At 40.2% G+C, this 20476-nt stretch overlaps 1 protein-coding gene across 3 annotated transcripts in view; it reads right to left on the bottom strand.

Annotated features, from left to right (window-relative positions):
* Positions 1 to 1169: 1169 nt before the first annotated feature.
* The window catches only part of CLCN4 (chloride voltage-gated channel 4), a 41596-nt gene continuing 22289 nt past the window's right edge, over positions 1170 to 20476 (bottom strand). For all 3 annotated transcript variants that reach the window (XM_008635888.2, XM_017737116.1, XM_017737117.1), the window contains 8 exons: positions 19895 to 20017; positions 18158 to 18364; positions 17986 to 18066; positions 16925 to 17470; positions 14730 to 14916; positions 11361 to 11759; positions 6436 to 6652; positions 1170 to 5079 (listed from right to left, as the gene is read on the bottom strand). In XM_008635888.2, coding sequence (XP_008634110.1) covers positions 4989 to 5079; positions 6436 to 6652; positions 11361 to 11759; positions 14730 to 14916; positions 16925 to 17470; positions 17986 to 18066; positions 18158 to 18364; positions 19895 to 20017 — 1851 coding nt within the window. In that variant the 3' untranslated portion in view covers positions 1170 to 4988. The remainder of the gene's footprint in view (positions 5080 to 6435; positions 6653 to 11360; positions 11760 to 14729; positions 14917 to 16924; positions 17471 to 17985; positions 18067 to 18157; positions 18365 to 19894; positions 20018 to 20476) is intronic.

Below are 20476 nucleotides of genomic sequence, written 5' to 3'. Positions count from 1 at the left end.
TTCCAGCAACACCATGTTTGCTGTGTCCTCCAGGAAGGAGCAATGCAAAATCCCACCTGCCACAAGTGGAGGCCTTCCACCAGAGATGCACTTTCTTATTTTGGATACAGTGTCTGTGAGATTGTGCTTAGTGGGCCACCACAGCAGACAGGAGCTGGAAACAAGATCACATTTGGAGCAGAGGAGCAGAACAGCGTGAGGGAATGATACAGCTTGCAGGAAATACACGTGGAGGAAGAGCTGCCCCTAAAGGAGCAAGAAGGCACATGGATGGAAACGGGCTGCTTGGTTTGGATGAATGGAGGATAGGCCAGGATATGTGGAGCACAGCTGCACCAGGGCAGCGCTGAATTCCTCTCAACACATTCTATTCCATTTCCCAGCTGTGCCATCACAAGTGATGACAGGTAGGTCTAAAGTTCAGACCCCCATGACCAAATGCAAACTACAGGAATTCCTACTACTTATTAAAGTTGCTGCATGCCTGATGACTCCTGGCTTGCTTTTTGGTGTGTGTTTTGGGTTGTGTTAAGGGCATAGCAATCCATGGAAGGAGTTGAAGGCCGTGGGACTCCCAACACCAGCTTCTGAAATGAGTCACTTAACTTGAACTAGGATATTGCTGACATGTTCATTTTAGTTAGTATGTTGATCAGGATCAAGCCCATATTCTTTGCTACTACCTAGAATTTAGCCTCTGACAGAGCTTTAGGGTATATCTCATCCAATTAAATAGGGATGATTGAACCTGTCATTTTCAGTCTTTGATCTTAGCGCTGAGTTAAAGTACAACTGAAAAATATATACAAAAATTCTATCATAGGGGCTTTGCAACATCTAGTGTTAAAGTTTAATGATTATTGTAGACAGAATAACCTGGTTAGATAAATAATTTTTCTTATCTTTTTAGTTTTCTAAGGTATTTATGATGCTGAAGAAAAAACATTTTTCTCTGAAAATAAAACAGCCAGCTTTCAAGGCTGATTCTCTGAAGTCCACTGAACTTTACTAACTCCCTTCTTAATATTACCTAACCCATAACTGAATTGGATATCCTAGATCTCTAGAACTCAGGCTTGAGTTATCCATAAAATTGAGAAAAGGAAACATAAAAATTATACAGACATTAAGTGAAATACTTCTCTAATTAATAAGATGTCCAAGAAATGTTTCCAGTACTGTAAGTTAGTTTTATTTAAAAAATAGAGTCCAAACATTGTTTTTTATAAGGTGCAACATACACACTGTTTTCTACAATTAAAAAAAAAAACCACAAAAACCCAAAAAACAGAACTAAAGCAAAACTATAGTCATAAATATAGTGTCATTCCAACACGGAATCAGTGAGTCTCCTGTAATTCTTAAACATTCTTTTTCTGCTTCTTCAAAGCATAAGAATTAACAGTTAGTATCCTGGGACAGCCAATGTGTCTGTCTAATGTCATCCATTTCTGTACTTTATTATTAAATTTTCTGGTACAGATTGCTTCAAGTACACATCAGAAGCTGAATGTAACTGAACACAGTTCATGCAAAACAAAGGTACAATACTGAACCTGCATCATTCAAAGATTTTTATTCTCCTGTTTAGTTTAGTTGGGCATTTTTCAAAGCCAACAGCTTGAAGGACTGAACTGAGGTTGCATCAAGTCAGCAGTATATACTAAGATACTTACATAACTCAGATTGATAACGCTACATTACTATCTTGAGCTCTACAAATTCAAATAAATCGTTAAGCCTGAGATCTATGCCTCTTGGAGTCTATTCAGTACCTTCTGAGACAAATTTTGGAATACAGATGGAAAACAGTGCGTGATAATGGGCTTGTTATGGGGAAATAAATTAAATCATTATATCATAACTGCATTTTTTGAGACAAGCATGTTATTAATTTATATTAAGGGTGTTCCCTTTCAGACACCAGTGGGAAGAGCAATAAAGGCTGTGGCATGGAGGAAGTTTTCTAATTAGCAAAGTCTGTCCTGTTTCAAAGCCCTCCATGTCATTCTAGCACCAGCCCCAGCCTTGATGATAACACCAAGCAGCTGAAGTTAGCCACGAGAGTGCCATTTCTAGACAGCCAGATAGTAGCCCCTGCTCTGAAGGGTTTAACATATTTTGAACAGAAACTGGAACAAGGAGCAGCACTACATGGTTACATGCCCAAAGGTTTTTCCCTTGACCCCTTAGGTATTTAAAACTTTCCATCTAGAAAGGAATGCGTTTGATAGAAGAGAGCTGTACACCCATTAATCTGCCTTTTACTTGGGTGATAGTCCAGGGTCAAATTGCACCCACAACAACTACATAAATCTCAATTTGTTCTGTTGTTTGTTGCAAACCACCATGTTGATTTTCTGGATCTTGTTTTTAAGCCCCAAGGGCTCCTCCTAAGTGGGCTAATAAGGCAAGGCAACAAGCTACCACAGGGGTGACTGTTGGTGTCAGTTAATCAGCCCTCTGGGTATTAACAGACTTAACTACACAAGGTTATGCCCATGCATAACCACAGACTGAGTTTAACCTGATAATCCAAGTCAATACACATGTGAATTTGTATTCATAGCCACCTTAACCTCAGGCAACTCCACATCTTTTTCTCACAAAATGATAATGGTTTTCATTGTTGATACACTATATTGGTTCCTGTTAGCAAACATGGAAAAGTAGAACATGGTCATACAGTTTTAATCCAAGAATGAGATTGCTCTCAAGATTCAGCCTATTTAGCTTAGTCTAAATCCCTTAAAATCTAGAAGTTATGGGTAGAAACTGACAATTGTATAAAGCCGTACTTGGATTTAGTGGGAATGAACTGATTTTATGATGGCATCTCAGTTCAAATGAGGAAATCTAGTGCTTATGGGCTTTGTTGTAGACTTGGTTGGTTTTTTATGAGTTTGGCTGCTGACAGCTTGACAGAAAAACATAAGAAATAACCACATTATGTTGTATTTCCTATTTTCAGAAGAAAGGGGTTGCTCAGTTCCATAGTTTACATAGTTTTAACAATGTTCCTTTAATAATGCATTGTACTGCAGCTGTTCAGTTAACAAAAAGTATACATGGGCTTTGGCCAGAGCTACGTATATTTATGTCAGTCTGGTGCAAACACCATTGTTAGGTGGAGTACTTAACAGATTAAAATTATCCCTTTACTTCCGTTTCTTTTACTTCAGCAATTCAGGCCATACTCCATGTGAATGTAGTGGGACACATGCCAGAAGGAAGCAGGGTCGCTGGAGATAAGAGAAGGAATTTGTGACATATAGCTTCAGCATCTAACTCAGGGTGCACCTGAGTGGTTGTCTCAGTTCAGGGACACAATAATCATGCACATTGCCTACATGATAGATCAACAGAATGGTTTTGGGCTGGAGTAAGCAACAGGCTGTTCTGGCATGAAAGGACACTGCTCATCTCTGTCCATGGGGACCATCTGAACACCACCAGTTATCTGTGTGAATTTGAACAAAAACACCAGAGGTCTTAGATGCCTAAATGAAGGCACCAGGAGGTCTGAAGGGGATTCAGGGCATCTAAGTTAGAATGCAACCTTTCTCAATCCCTAAATTTACGTCTATAAAGCAAACCCTGGGCAGTGTGAATTATGTGTTACAGAGAGTACAATTTGGTATTCTGTTACTGATAGCAGTATTGACTAAAGGGTTGACCCTCTGTATCTCACATAGGACCAGAACAAGGGTTTAGGAAAATTTAGCATTTTTACCTGAGTGACTTAGAGGTCTCTACCAGGGTCTGTTAAATCCTGTGTTCTTGGTGCAAACAGATAAATACTTAAAGCTTTCCTGTGATCATTTGCATTCTCAGTCCCTCTGATCTCATCCAGCCACAGTGTTGTGGAGATGGATTCCACAGTCCTATGACTGACAGGTGCATAAAAAGTAGATCTCTTACGATTAAGTGTCTATGACTGTTAAATTGATTTCAGCAATCTCTTGGCAGGTGCAGACAAATGCCAAGAAAGAGCAATAACAAAAAGGATCTAAGTGGAGAACCAAGAATCAATGCAGAACTTCATTCCTTTGTGAAAAATGGTGATGTACACAAGGGAAGACAGGTGACGGATTCAATCTCTTGTCACTAACACTGATGAGAGATGGATACCACTGTCCTTTTAGTGCTTTTGAAAACTATTTTATGGGCTTCTATGTTTTTTCCAGTTACCACAGCAAACCACAAAATACTAAATTTTACAGTACTTGTATGCAAAATTGCATAGAGAGATAATAAATTCTTACAAATAAATCCCATTTTAACATTAATAAGGGGAAGCTGGTTGGCAGAAATGCTAAGCAGTAAAAAATTCAAAAGACTAAAGCAGGGAGCAAGGGACACTACATTTTAAAGTGAGTTGAGACATACTCTTACTCTTTTCTCTAGGACTTAACTCCAGTCTTGATTCATTAAACATTTACAAAATAAATGAAGGTGACAAAATCTTTCATTTAAAAATATGGAAATTTTTGTCCATCATGAAAATGGTATAACTCAGTAGCAAATAAATAGCCATGATTCCAGTAACAAAAGCAACTGACATTACTCATCTACACTCTCCGGCTTGGAACACAAACCTTTATATCTCTTAGCAGTTTGTACATAAACAGTGTCTGCTACTCTTCACACCTGCCTCATGAGTTACTGTGACCTTGATGCCTCCCACTGGTGCTCCTGCCTCTTTGTCTCGAAGCACCGCATCGCTTACGCCCACCAGCACTCCAATTGGGATGTTGGGAATCTCATTAAGGAAACACAGCTTGATGTCTGCAGCTGCTCAGAGCTTCTAAACTGCCTTCCTCATGAAATAAGTGCTGTCCTGCATCTACTCCCTCTTTCAGAGGCATATCAGGCCATTCCTCATATACATTACCTTTTTCTTTTTAAGCAAGATGAAACACCAAACACAGCCTTTGTGTTAATCTAGAAGGGATTCCTTTGGGGTTACTTTCTTCTTCTTTACCAGTCTAGTTAAACATGATAGATTCAGGGTCCTGGTTTGCCATTTGAGCCATATGTCTTAATACATCCTTTTTAGTTATGATACCCAGCAACCTCCTATAGGAGAAAAGGAAACGAAAGGTCAACAATCATCACATATATCATCCAGGTTTTTTCCTTGTTCAGCTGCAGGGACATTTTGTGAGTGCTTCCATGCAGTACTGTCCATCTCATCTATTCCCCAATTATTATCTTTTTATAAAAGTATTCTCACCTCATGTATTTCTACGACCCCAGCCATGATAATGAAGTGGAATACTTTGGCTTGTTACCTCTTTTTGTTGGGAACATGACTGAGTGAGGAGCTACAACAGCTAACACTTCATACAACAAAATAATAAGTTTCCTTAGGCTCAGGCTGCAGAGGACCAGCAGTCAAACCCAAAGCATCAGTGCTTGGTAATACACAAAGTAAGGATTTCTGAAATTCTCACTATCTGACAGCATAATTCCTTCAAATTTAAATGATAATTTCTCATTTATGAGAACCTAAATGAATTACATCTGTCAAGAAAGATGAGGCCTATGGGATGTCTGGCCCCAAGAGTCAAGAATTTCATAACCCTCAGTTTTCAAGGGCTTTTACTTCCAGTCCTTGAAGACCATTAGGCACTCAATTTTGAACCCATGTCTTTGTTAATAGTTTTTCAACCTTTAGTTTCACATAAGATCTAAAACTCAAGATCTAGGCACCTAAAATCAGAATGTAAATCTGCATCCCAATAATGGTTCTTATTTTCTTAATGCTGAGAATACTGCATTGATAGTAACAACTGATGCAATATTTTTGAATAACAAAAAGGCTTTTTAACAGAAGAATAAATTCTAGTCTTCCACATTTGGAAGTGAGGGCTCTGGTTTTGGCTATCCTGCTATCACTAGATCCTGGGATGAGCCATGATGCTCCAATAGCTCAAATTTCATTGGAACTATGGGATGTTATTTCTAGTCCACATGGTGCAGTTTTTTATTCTCCTAATTTCATGTTTGCCCACCTCCTTCAGCTGTTATTTTAGGGCCTTTGGTTTATACACCTTTCCATTATCCAGCAAAGAAAGTTGAACAGATTAATTTTCCTCCAGTGACACCTTTATCACAGTCTTCACAAACATCTGATCTAGTTGGATGTCTCAAAACAGGCACATTCTTAGCAAACAATACTGCTTGCCAGATCTGCCTCTGTTGAAAACTGCATGATAGTGGAAGTCAGAACAGTTTATTTTGTATTTATCTAAATGAGAATACACTAAGGATTTGGGAGAACAGAATGAAATATAACACCCTGCAAGCACCATTTTGGTTCCAAGTCTGACTTCTTTTGCTGCCCTGGAAAGACATAGGTGAGGTTCCCTTATTCATCCATTCACAAAGTAAGACAAAATTAAAATATTCACTTGACTGTCAACTACTCACCCACTGCGAGTGACCAGACACTGCCGGAGCCCAAGTTTTCGGAAAATATCTACCACAGTCTCCATTGGTGTGTGGTCAGTGACAGTGAAAGGGCTCAGGTTGAGAATACGCCGCAGTTTCAGGGGATGGGGACTGTTGGGTGGCAGTTCTGGGGGGTCTTCGGTGAAGTACACGATGGAGTTGCTCACCACACCATCCTGACGCTGTCTTGCATTCTCTGTGCAACATAAAGATTGGTGTAGATAGTGAATTAAGCTTGATAATAAAAAAATTCTTCCTTTGGAAAGCAAGGTTTGTTTTTGTCTTCAACGTACTGAAGTCACAGAAATTCGGACTACTGGAGAAACTTGAATTTCCTTGAGACATTGCTCCCTCAAAGCAAATGTAAGTGATATTTTTACAGACACATACTTCTCCTTGGTTGGGATAGTGCTTTTCTGAATAAATATGCAGCTCATTGCATTCACAAACTTCACTAATCCAATTTCTGTCAAATTCAAATGACTGTATGTAATTTCCTCCATAGTGAGAAACACAACAGAAACTTTATTACATGGCTGAAGGAGTGGAGTCAACAGCTGTGTAAGATCCCAGCTGGCTTGGAGCAAAACATTTCAGTGGAGTTGGGAAAATGTGGACATGGTGAATGGATTTATGAACACAAAGCTGGGGAAAGACAAATTCACATTCCAGGGATCCGGGGGCAGTGTGGATGTTGTTCTAGACCAGCACACCTCTCTGGCACGCAGGGTATATTTTGTGGGCTTACACTTAATGCCTTAAATAGTTTGTATATCTAGATTTTTAAAAGGAAAAAGAAATTAGCTTCCTACTAATAGTAATTCAAAATAGTAAAGGGAGGAAAAAATATAGGGGTAAACAGCACATATGTGACCACTTTCAAAAGTTCAAAAGCTATCATTAATACTTTGATCAAACTACAAAGTGAACATCACACTACATCTGGAGTTTACATGATCAGCATAAGTCCTTCACTTAAAGTATGCTCCAAGAAGAACACTTACCATTGGAGTAGTTTATTTTCTTTGTAGTGTTTACCTCATCTCTACTCAACACTACAGGGCATAAACATTATATGAGATACATTTCCAAATGACAGACAACTTTCCTCTCCCCCGAATGAACATATAATGTGTTTGGCTCTGAAGGTTTAACTTTTTTTTTTTTTTTTAATAAATTCTTGGAAATAGTTAAATTATTACCTTCAATTAACATAGGTTGCTTCTGTTCTTGAGAGGTATAGCAACTCATACTCAAAGCATATGTAAATATTCTTGGAACTCTCTGCCATCAATCAGAGTGCAGAAACCTGCTCCTGTGACTTGTAATGTGTAGACAGTGATGGCTTCCAACATGTTCCAGCTGCAATTTCTTTTTACATTTAATGATCATTGTCTTGTAATATTTGGAACTGGAGCAGTGCTGGCTCAAACCTAATATCAGTACAGTATATGATTCTCAACCTTCTCACCCCACATATTACAGGCCCTATTGCAATTTACAGGAACGATGTTAGTTTTGTCTCAGTTCGCTTCAATTTATGCATCTAATTTCAAGTGTGAATATGCCTGCATAGTTCTTTGATATATATGATCTGTGCTAAGAGGTAACATTAATCAAACTGAAGGTAACTCCCCCCCTTTGATAAAAACCTTTGACAGCTAGGTATTTCCTTCCCAAAGCTGCACCCTAAGAAATAGGGCCAAGCATTTTGGTTACCACATTGCTGTTCCCAAGGCAGCAATGACCCTGAACAACAGTGATTAGCCAAAACCATGATTTCACTCTTCCATGTCAAACACCTCCCTAGAGAAATTTGAATGATGTAGTACTACAGAGTAAATTCAGTGGCATCAGAAAAATGGTGGATTTTGTATGCAGTCTCACTGGATGGGGGAGTGAGAGTAAAGGTGCAACAGAAGAGCAGATCATTTCTGCAGTCAGTGGGTAAGAAAAACAGATACAGATTAACAGAAAGAGCAAAGCAAATGGATGACAACGTCTGGTTTTACAGAGTAATCTATGCAGAAGGCTCTTGTCATAGCTAGAGAGTGAATTAATTCTCCCAAATGTGAAACAGCCTCTCATATTCAGGGGTTCACATTTCACAGCCTGTATCAACTATGTTGATCTCTCAATTCCACACTGGAAAAAGCATGTCATACAGGCCACCTGGCTATTGTCCAAGGCTCTGCCTTTTGCATGGTGCCTCTGGAGCTAGCTAAATTTAAGAAAAGCTTTAAAATGTCAAAAACTCCCCTCTGTAAGATCGTAAAGTAGGTGTCATCTAAAATGTAGACACCTCCTCCCAGAGGGTGACTCTGCCACCTCACCTGCCTACCTACTCAACAAGGATCAGTGGAAGGACACAATGCTCCTGAGGATGCTTCTGAGCAATTGGAAATGGCATTGCCATTCACTTTACAGGTAATTGATGCATTTCTAGAGCATGCTCAGTGCTCCAATCACTAAGAAAGAAATTATGTAGGGGTAAATCATGAGGCAGATAGCTGTGTGGGAACAGGTATTTGATGCAAGATTCAGCAGCTATTGACTTCATCCAAGAAGGCAGATGTGTGAGAGAATTGGAGTACTTCCCCAGAGTATTCCCTGGACCACCATACTGCTGATGCACAATTAATTGGGCCTGAGAAAGGAGCTGAAATTCTTGGTTGAAACCATGTCTCTATGAAGTGCAAAGTGCTCTTATGTAGAGGTACCAGAGCTAGTTCAAACTGAGGAGGCCTTCTGCAGGGCACAATGCCATGAAAAAAGAGATACTGGTGAAAGAAGAGATACTGGAGTGGGCCTGACTCTGCTTTTCATAAGACCTCATTCCCTGGCTGAAGTGCTGCACAGATGGGGCTTATGCTGTTCAGAGATGTAACTCCAGTACCTCTGTCAGGCTGAGCAGGTGAACCTGAACAGTTGAATAAGAGATGCTTCACCATGTGTGATGTTTATCTCTTGGTAAGTAATTTTATGGCTTAAGGAGACTTGGTGTATGATCACAACCATGAAGCAAGATGAGGTAGTGGTTCAGAACACATTAGCTACCCTCGTGGTAATGCTGAGCAATAACAACTTCTGAAATTCAGGCAAAGCAACTTCAGAGAAAGAGGATTAGCAATCAAAAGGTTGCTAGCATGGTTTGCCCTGCCCTGTACTGGAACCATATACTGTGTCTTTCAAAACCAAGTCGAGAGTTTAAGTCAAAAGGACACAAACCATACTGGAAAGATGAACCATTTATCATAGTGTCAGCACAGAATGACAGCACTCACACTCAGCCCAAGGGGAAAAGGGCCACCAAAGGTCACTGATGGCTGAGGATTTTAGGAGAACTTACATAACAAAATAACAATTTGATTTCAAATCTAAGTTCTGTCTCATTTCCTATGAAAGATGCTCTTAATTAGAACTGATCAGGAGACAGTACCTTTTGCTCTGAAAAATGCAGTTGTCAAAGAAACAATTTTTGAACAGGAAAGCATTTTGATCTAAATGTTTACTGAGTTTAATTTTAACTTGTTTCTTTGTTATCAGTTCATAGCTGGACACTTCCTAACATCTTCTGGCAAGACCATTCAGCCACACTGCCATTTACGATCTGAATCCAAAGACTCAGTTCCTCAAAGTTCTTTGACTGGCTTCAAGCAGCCTCTGATCTTTCTGATTTTAAAGTGAGGGCTCTGCATCTTCAGTCCATGCAATTTTCCCACTGACATACCTTCCTGAAAAGGAGGTGCAAAAGACTATTAACTTTGGAAGGCACCAAGTGTTAAAGCCATGACATGGCATGGGCAGTGTAAAAGACAGACCCAGGGTAGGCTAAATATATCTAAAACATGTGCTTTAAAGACTACTGTTTTTTCAAATTTTTGTTTTAGCTTTGTGGGAAGTGAGCTGGAAATTGACCTTCAAAAATAACCCAGATTTTCCATTTATTAATTTTCTTGTCCGAAAAATACATGAATTTCCATCCAAGACAACAGCTTTTTAAAGTGCCTGAGTAACAGGGATGAAACAAGACCATGCAGAGAAGAATAATTTCAAGTCAAGGAGATTTGGATATACCAGACATTCCACTCCCCTGCAAAGTACAAGGCAACCGTGTCCAGGTGGCATCTTGCCTGCCTGCCCAGCTGGCCCTCAACACCACAGGAGTGCCAGAACTGGGAGCAGACAATGGGCCAGCCTTGCAGGCCTCTGCAGTTCTGGATGCCCTGAGTCCAGAAAAGGTGGGAACACTTGCTTTCATCCAATATACCTGTTCTTCAATCCCCACTTAGTCATCAGATCAACCAGGAAAGGACATGACAGTCAAAATCTTTAATTATCTGGATTCGGATTCTCAGGCAACCAGCCAGCTCTCCACTGGATGCCAGACAAAATTCAGCCATTTTTACCAAAAAACACTGTCCCCTGAAAAGCTTTCCACCTGTAGCACTAAAAGGCTGCATGTGAGGAAAAACTGAGACAGAGCAACAGAAAGAAGCACAGGGTATTTCATCACTGGGTGACAAAAGTTCACGACTGCCCCAGCCACCTCTGGCAGCCCATGGAGACTGAAAGAAGCTGAGCACTGCGCTGGCTTTTGATCTGGTTCTGACAAAAACTCTGGCCCTATGAGCCGAGTTTCTCTCTATTGTCTCTAGAAGAATTTTGTTTTAATGTTTTGAGTAAAATAAAACCCACAAGGGTCAAGCCCACAAAATGCTACCAGGTGGTATGATGGAATAGAAAAGCTTCCAGGTCCTAGCAACCAGTAAAAGTCATATTTGAAGAAAAAGTCAGATTTAGTTCTTGTTTATCCATTCTTCAAGGTGAGTAACACTGCTAATCTCCTATCTTATAAAAACTCCTTTCAAAATCAAACTTTTGCACACTGATACTCTACTTACTTATTGCAAGGATCAGCTCTCGTCTCTGTGCAAACCCAATGAGTCTCTCCGAGTCTTTTGAAACCACCACTGGAAAGCCATTGTAATCAGTCTCTTTGATAAGGGTCTCAACATCCTCCACCGTCATGCTGTCCTGTGTCAGAACAGAGAGAGGAGCTTCGCCACGCCTGGGTCTCATCACGTCAGTTGCCAGGGTTCGGTGGGTGAACTCATCCTTCACATCCAGGAAGGGGTAGCCATTCAGATGAATGTGAGCTTCATAGATCCCTTCTTTTCCAAAGGCATCTGCCACCCACTTGCTTGTGACAGCTGCAGCCATAAGAGGTACAATGTACTCCAGGCCTCCAGTTAGCTCAAACATAATCACCACCAGAGAGACTGTCATTCGAGTAACACCACCTGCCAACAAGGAAAAGACTCAAGTTTCTCTCGGTGCTGGTATACGTACTAAGCAACTCATTTATAATTTTGAGCCTTACACTCAAAAAAGCATGTAATTATTTATGCTGAGTATTTTGTCCTTATACTTTTAGCCTTATTTCACTGAAGAAAGGTATTTTTCATCTACTGCAATTTTCATCAAAAAGGTTGAGTGAACTTGCTCATGCCAAAGTTGCTAATATTGAAAAGCAAACAATGAACGCTAAAAGACAGAGCTTTAAAACCAGAAAGGACACAAAAAAAAAAAATCAGCTTTAATGGATACTTGAGAAAGTAAAATTGAACCCTGCCATTTAGCCCTCTAAAATGACTCCAAGAATCAGTTAAGTACCACGGCTGAGGCAGGTAGGAGCGTGGAGAAGTGGCCTTCATGCCGGCCTATTTATTGCAGTCATACTGAAGAGAAAGCTGAGCATTATCTTTGGGCACAACATGGTTACAACATCCTACCTTAAAACAGCTTAGGGCCACTGCAAGAGCTGTATTATAGCTTAAACCCTTGCTTTTGATATCACTATAGTAATATAGTTTGAACTGTGTACAGCTTGGTTTGAGGCCATCCCGGCACGCAGCCATAGGCAGGGTTGTAGCTGTATTTTTCAATCTATTCTTTCCATATTAATTTCATAAGCAAGCTCCTTGCTCCTTTAGTTTACATTAAAGGATAAAAATAATCACATAACTGAGGACAAGTGTGTATATATCTCTGAATTATTAGGTAACATTTCTTTGCCTCTGTTCAAAAGGTAAATGTAATAAATCTGCTATTTTTAGGTCTCAAAATACAGCACCATTTTAGATGAGAAAAATCAGAAACAGGTCATTAAAAGATGCTTTTCATCTAACAGCATATAGAAATATTAGATTGTTGATTACTTAACACTATAATCCAGATATGAATTTCATCCGAGGAATGCCTTAAACTTCTGACTGCGAAAAGCTGAGAGCAAATACCAGAGTAAGGATCATTTAATACTTACTCCATATCTCTTACTTTAGGCAAGATAGGTTTTGGTACTAAACAGCCTAAGTACAAGCTGTGACCATTCTACTGTATGTCTCACCATACTATTAAAAACTACCCCACCTTAATTTGGACCTTTTAAAAGAGGAAGAAATTGCAGCTCACATTGAGTCCTGTGTGCAGTTTGGGGCACCACAATATGAAAAAGACATAAAGCTATTAGAAACTGCCCAAAGGAGGGACACGAGGATGATGAAGTGTCTGAAGGGGAAGCCTTTTGAGGAGTGGCTGAGGTCACTTGTTCTGTTCAGCCTGGAGGGGACTAAGGGGAGACCTCATTGTGGTCTACAACATGCTCACAAGGGGAAGCAGAGGGGCAGGCACTGATCTTTTCACTCTGGTGACCAGTAACAGGACCCAAGGAAATGGCATAAAGCTGAGTCAGGGAGGTTTAGGTATATCAGGAAAAAGTTCTTCACCCAGAGGGTGGTTGGGCACTGGAACAGGCTGCCCAGGGAAGTGGTCACAGCACCAAGCCTGACAGAGTTCAAGAGGCATTTGGACAATGCTCTCAGGCCCATGGTGTGATTTTTGGGGTGTTCTGTTCATGGTCAGGATTTGGACTTGATGGTCCTGATGGGTCCCTTCCAACTCAGCATATTCTATGCTTCTATAATTCTATGCTGACTAGCAGATCAACTGCAACATCAGAGCCAAATTTTGGTGTATTACTTCTTTTATGGACATTAAGATAAGAGGAAGTGCTTTACTTGTTTGGACAGTAAGATTCATCCTAGCTTTTTTTAATGTGTCTACACTGCTATGGGTGTTCAAATCCAAAGGGATGATCCAGATTGCCTTTACAATCTCTAGATAAAAACAGGCCCTTCTAAGGCCAAATTCATCTGTTCATTTGCCTGGTTTAAGATGTGTATTTCCAGATAATACAGATCTTTCCCATGCCTCATTTTTCTATTTTGGCTGTGAGGGGTATCAAGACAGTTAAGCTCAGGTGTTGATATCTACATTACAGACATTAAATTTTCAAGCAAATCCCACCCTTCCTTCCTCTATACTGATCGCACAAATGATCCTGCTTTTCCAATATGAGCATCCAAATCTGAATTTCCAGCTCTTCCTGGAGTACATCTTTCATTTCAAACCTACCCAATGACATTAATCCGTGTTATGCCTCTCCACTATTTTTTCATCCAGTGATGATGATATCAATAACAGCAACAAAAGGAGATAGAATATGCAAGTACACAAGGGGAAAGATATGATCAGGTAAAAACATGTTCAGATGGTATGCTTGTAACATTCTTTTTGCATCTATGGCTAGAAGTTTGATATGTGAGGTATTATTCAATGGTCTTGCTTTAATAGTTAACAGATCATTGCTGTTATATTCAATAACTCCTATTGATTGAGTGTAATCCAGTATTGGCCTATGATCAAAATGAAAAACAAAATACAGCTCAGTTGATCATAGCGTGACACACAGACAAAATAAGACCCAGAATTTTTACCTCTGCGTAGCTTAAAATTTAGCCAGAACTGGGATGTTTTTTCCCTGCACTGAGAGAGAGCACAGTCTAAATAAGTAAGTAGCTTCAGTCCAGTTACATCATTACATCAAATGAAAAAAATGCAAGTAAAAATACTCCTGCTTGGAAACCTGCAGCCTAACTTCAATTGTTTTCTTTCCTTTTCTGTGCTTTTTGGCAGATTACAAGCAGTAGGCATCAATGACTGCAAACCTTTCTGTGCTGACTACCTGGCAGATCACTGGAGCAACCAGTAGAAGGAGCTGCCCGTTCTTTAGCCCATCACATTTTGATTTCAACCTCTGTTGCACCCAGAAATGCCAAAACAGCAGCTAACACAAACACAGGGCCCTCCTAAGCATGTCCCCAAACATCAGTGTTGGTCACACACAAACCAGTGACCAGCAGAGACCGTACCCAAGCAAGCTGCTGCTCCCACCATAGCATAAAGCCCTGGTGTGACACAGTCTGCCCCAGGTCTGCACCAGTTCCTGAAGATGATCCAGTCATGATGGTGATATGCCAGCTGCTCCACTCCAATCCCAACCATCCTGCCAGCCATGGCTCCAACAGCCATGCTAGGAATAAAAAGGCCTGAAGGGATCTGGAATGAAATGCAGACACATGAACACCTTGACAAAAATGACCAGTATCAAACAATTTTTATTAACAGTATGAGAACCAAGTTTCCATAGCCTCATGGCAGCCTACAGTGCTGATCCCCATGCTCTGACACAGTTTTCTGCAGTGACTGAGTTTATGTGGCTACGTGTGTATTAATAGCTTTATAAAATGTTAGTGTAGTTTTTAAAGAAATTTTGAATCTCACCTGCTGCATCCCACTGAATTAGGGAGCTAAATGCTGTTTCTGAATAATAGTTTGCTTTTGAAGTCAAGATGTTCCTGGCTTTGCCTTTATTGCTTTCTCAGCAGGAAGTCAGGAGCTGCTGATTCTTCTGTCATAGGCTTAACTAAAAATAATATCTTGATTTCACCCTCTATCAGACGGAGCACTTTATGGTTTTATTACTACTTTTTTCAGGCTAAATCAGACCAGATTTTAAATTAAATGTCAAATGAAGAATAAAAATTCAGAGAAAGGATGCTGACTGCTCAGAGGCAGCTAATTCTCCATCTCAGTTTACAATATATTTTCCAAGAAGCTCTACGAATCATTACTTTGACGTCTGCTATACAGACAAGTCACAAATCATTAGAAAACAGTATTGAAATGAGAAGGGAGGGAAAAAAAGAGAATGAAAATTTACTTTGCCTTGGCTAAGTGCATTTCCTCTTAGATGTCAAGTGAACCAGCAAGCTGGAGATATACTCCTGCTGGAGAAGACAATTCAGATCTGTGACAAGGGCTTGCATGGAGCTTTGGTTGTTTTCAGAGAGGAAAGCCTATCATATCTTTTTCAGTCGGAAAATGTAGCTTGAGCTTCCTAGAGAACTCAACTAATCACCTCATCAGCATGGCCCAGAGACACTAGGGCTGATAACAGCAGATGCTACAGCCCCCACCATATAGTGTTAACATTGCTGATGAAGTTCGATTGAGTCTTCTAGATTTAGAGGGTAAAGCTATTTTGTCTGTTCTTTTACAGACTGGTTGAAACTGGTAATTCCTCCTAACAGATTTTAAATATATAGGATAAATAAAGAATCACATTTCAAATAAAGAACCAAAGCTTTTAATGAACAAGCATAAGAATGGACTGTCAGCCATAAATCAGTTTCTAGAGTGAAAGGCTAAAAATGGATCATCAGTTCAAGTGTAGCGTTTAAGAGAAAGATGAGATACTTTAGTTCGGAGCATGGTATAAAATATAGTGTATAACTACAAAAAACTTCTCATTGTCTGCAGACATCAGATCCAGAAATAAATGCTCAGATAATGGGAGCTGTAGACAGACAGAACCTGTTTTTTATGTGCGCTATTAATCAGATATATAGAGCTCACCACAAACAGCTTGGTATATACTGAAAGCTTGGATAAATTGTTCTTGGACCTTTCATCACTCATTTAAGGGGAGAAGGAGTTGTTGAAGGAAAAAGCTGCAAATCCAGAATATTCAAATGACACATCAGTTAGTCTTCTCATTCATTCCTCTTTTTTTTCCAAGCTACAGTGCTTAAAAAGATTCAAAAATAGACCTTTTCAGCCACTTCTATATTTTTGTGACGCTCTAAATGTGTAAAATAGTAAATTTAAAATTATTACTTCCTTGAGCATAGCTACCTTGAGGCACATTAAGACATTAATCCAACAAGACAAACAACAATGTAAATAGCCCATGTCCATGAGAGAGCTAAGAAACAGCTGCAGTGGGAATCATCTTGAAATTGCTTATTGGCAAGAGCGGGTTTCAATTCCCATACAGATTTCTTTTTCACTTAACAAAACCACAGATGAAAAGCAGGGCTCATCCCTGTGCTGCCACAGGGGCCACAAGGCAAGGTGCTTACAGGTGAGCCAGCAGCATCTCAGTGACAGCTCTGTGGCTGGGGCAGGTCAGAGGCAGCTCAGCCCTGCCAGAGAGAGCAGCTGCCCATGGCAACCCGTCTGTGCCTTGCGCTCGCGACTGCTCCTGTGCCCGTGCCCGATTTACCTTCATGCCGAAAGTGAAGATCGTGATGACAATTTTGAACACCAAAGCCAAGGCCAGCTGCCACATGGCAGAGTAGACTCCGGGGCCAGCAGGTCTGTCGGGAATGTCATCCACTGGCCGGGTCATGTTCGGGTCATTGATGTAGTCGCAGAGCTGCGAGGACTCCAGGGCACCGCAGTCATTGAAGAGCTCGGAGATCAGCTCGCTGGTGCTCCTGCGGGTGTAGGGGTTGGGGTAGGCGATGATGGCAGTGATAGCTGTTATCACGATCACCTCCAGCACTGGGTATTTCCCAAGTCTGGTGGTTTTTCGCCTCCTGCACCAGGCAATGTTGCATCGGATAAAGAGGGTCCCCCAGAGGCCCCCAAAGACACCGAGCAGGATGAAGGGGAAGAGCTCGGCCATGTACCAGGGGGTGTGGTACTCCACGTAGAACAGGACCAGTCGGCTGTTTCCAAAAGGATTGATGGACCTCAGTGTGAAGGCAGCCACGAGAGCAGCAAAAAATGACCTCCAGAGGGTTTTCAGAGGAAAGTAGTAGCTGACCTAAAACCAAGTAAAGACCATAAATATTTCACTGGGTGTGACAGAGGGTGCTTCCTTTAGCTACCATCACCATCTGTTTCATTTGACTTTACTGCGAGCACTAGCCCTTACCACAGCCAGAACATGTTCACAAAGGTATCAGAAAAGGCATTTTCAGATTTCAGAAAAGGAGTAGCAACTAGTTTAAAATCAATAAATTTAAATCCAGAGTTGCTGTCTAGAGAGTACAAGAAATGCCTGACAGCTTGGTCCATGCATTAGCAAGCTGAAGGCCGGAGAAACCTCAGCACAGGGATGTATTTCCATATTACTCATCTAATTTGTTTCCAGAAAGCCAGTGCCCTTCTACTATTCAGATTAAGCTAAAATATCTGGTTATTTCTTATTACTAGTAATCACAGATCATTTTTTAGAAGAAAAATAGGCATATAAATATTTGAAAAATAATGGTCATCTTGGAGAAAAGTATCAAATTAAAATATATTTATTGAAGCAAGTGAACTGCCAGGTCTTACCTCTTCCAGACTAAAAAGCACACCTCCGATTGGAGCCCCAAATGCAACAGAAACTCCTGCAGCAGCTGCAGCTGAAAGGACCTACAAAGCAAATGTTTACATACGAGGCATGAGTAGTTTGAAACCCCAAGTATCCAGACAAGAAAATTAGAAATTTATAAGCCAACCTCACCTCTCTTCTCTTTCCTTCATTCTTGCTGTACTTTGAGAAAAGGCTGCTGAAGAAGTTTCCGCAGCAACAGGCCACATGGACTAATGGGCCCTCTTTCCCAAGGCTGAGGCCTGAAGACACCACCAGAACCAAGGTGACTGTTTTGATTAAAAGTGTCCATTTTCCCAGGTAGCCCCTAATAATGAACCCACTCAAGATGGTTTTTATCTGGAAAGCAGGAAGAACATGTTGAACAGATGAAGAAACCTTTTCTACTCCGAACTTTCAAATGGAGTTAAAACTCCAGCAGAGTTTAAAAAGTTGCAGACTGCTTGAAAAGAGACAGTGATGGAGAGAAAGAAACTGTAGGTAGGGCAGCTTTCCCACAGCAATATCTGAGCACGGGTTAAGCAGACCACACTTTTACTGCTGTTACGGGTGGTCCCCATAACAGGCAGTAAGGACTCTCACAGAGATCAATAGAAATATGAAACTCTTACATATCTCCTTGGCTTACAAGATCAGACTTAAACCGGATTCGAGTTTAAAAAAGCAGGAAAAAAGCAAATAAACAACGACAGATTTTTTTTTTCCAGATAAAACACACAAAAAAAGTTCTAGCTATTTGGAATCCCTGTGCCATAAAAGCATGCACGTGTTATGAAATGAGAAAGTCCAAAAGATCGTATTTCTACACATTTTGTCTTAATTTTGCTAGTGAGTGGCTAGGAAAGAGCACAATGCATGTGCATGACACACAGGCTGCAGGGTGGGATTTGGGTTTGGACTCTAGGCCTGGAAATGGGCTGGAGCTGAGCATCACCTCACACAAGGGATTTAGCACTTGGAAACTGGCTATATAGTTAACTATGAAGACTTTTTAAAACCACAAATATATCAAACACATAACAAAGACACACATGACTACTTTGAAACATGGAAATTATTCAAATATTTTAAATTATTTGTGGTGAGGTTTTTTGAAACATTTGAATGATTCTCAGAGATCAAGAACAAAAGTATGCCAAGATTTCTAAGCTTTGGGCTGCTGATTCTGTCTGCCAGATTCTTAAACAATAATTCCAGCAGTTCCATAGCACTTTTAACAAAAGACTGCCCTGATTTCCAAGACTTTCAATGACTCTGCTGGTTGAATTACAAGGTTCTTCATTTAACAGCTTAAATATAGACAGAGGCTCAATGTGTAAAATATTGAAAATCAAGTAAATATTTTGGCTGCTGTCATGCTGGCATAATGTACATTATGTTGTGTTCAGGAACACAGCAAAAGATGTGCACCAGACACTTTTCAGGCATCCCAAATGATGGGCATCTTCAGTAGCTTAGGAAACCTTAGCTTTGTAGCCCTCCCCCTTCTTTTTATTTTGCTTTTGTTTAGAGTCTAGCCTAGAAAATAACTGGTTTTTTAACTGGCCCAAGTAATTTCATCCTAGGAAAAATCTTTATAAACTTCTAGTGAGTATGTGTCTCTTGGAGATGTTGATTTTTAATTCACACTCTGGCAATGAACAAGTACGTGCATTAACCTGTCACAGTGACATATGAACACTTTTTACTATGAAAAACTGAGATGATCACCATAAAAGCACAGACAAAGGAATGAAGGCAGATGAAATGGAAAGACAATTTTTTTGTCGCTATGCTATCTCATGGTACATTTCTGGAATGGGAAAAGGCAATAATTTTTTTTTGGTTGTTTGGGTTTTTTTGGATATTCATGCACAAAGAGAAACTCACCTCTGGGATTCCAGAGCCACAGGCATAAGGAGCAAACACTCTGACCAGGGAGACTGCCAGGAAAGCAAAACATAGAGCCCACATAATGTACAGAAAATAGTTTAGAATGTAAGCACTTGCACCCTAGAAAAATAACAGTAACAAACATTGTTAGACAAATGCAGATTGGCAAATCTCACACTTCTACTAGGGATCATGATGGCGTGGAGCCTGATTTTTCATTTACATAGTAAGAGCTGCTTTTCCTCAGGAAGGACAAATAACTTTATATACTCCAACAATTTTATTACTCATGGAAAGAAGCAGCGTACTAATAAATACCTAACCTAGTCCCTACAGTCTGTTTGCAAGGGAACCAAATACCTTAAACTGAGCATCTTTCAAGCACTAAAGAATTTAACTAACCCACATAAAGTTCCAAAACATCAAACAAATATGCCATAAGGGCAAAAGCAATTGGTAACGAAAAGGCAGCTAATGAAGGAATCTGCTGTGTTCATCCCATGGTGGGGGACAAGGAATATGTATTTTTCCCTGATACGTATTTTTCTGAGGACTAGTATTCAAAGGTCAGTTCTCCAT

This window comes from Corvus brachyrhynchos, unplaced genomic scaffold, assembly GCF_000691975.1.
Source record: "Corvus brachyrhynchos isolate BGI_N302 unplaced genomic scaffold, ASM69197v1 scaffold83, whole genome shotgun sequence".
NCBI classification, from domain to species: Eukaryota; Metazoa; Chordata; class Aves; order Passeriformes; family Corvidae; genus Corvus; species Corvus brachyrhynchos.
This window is presented reverse-complemented; position numbering and strand designations above follow the sequence as displayed.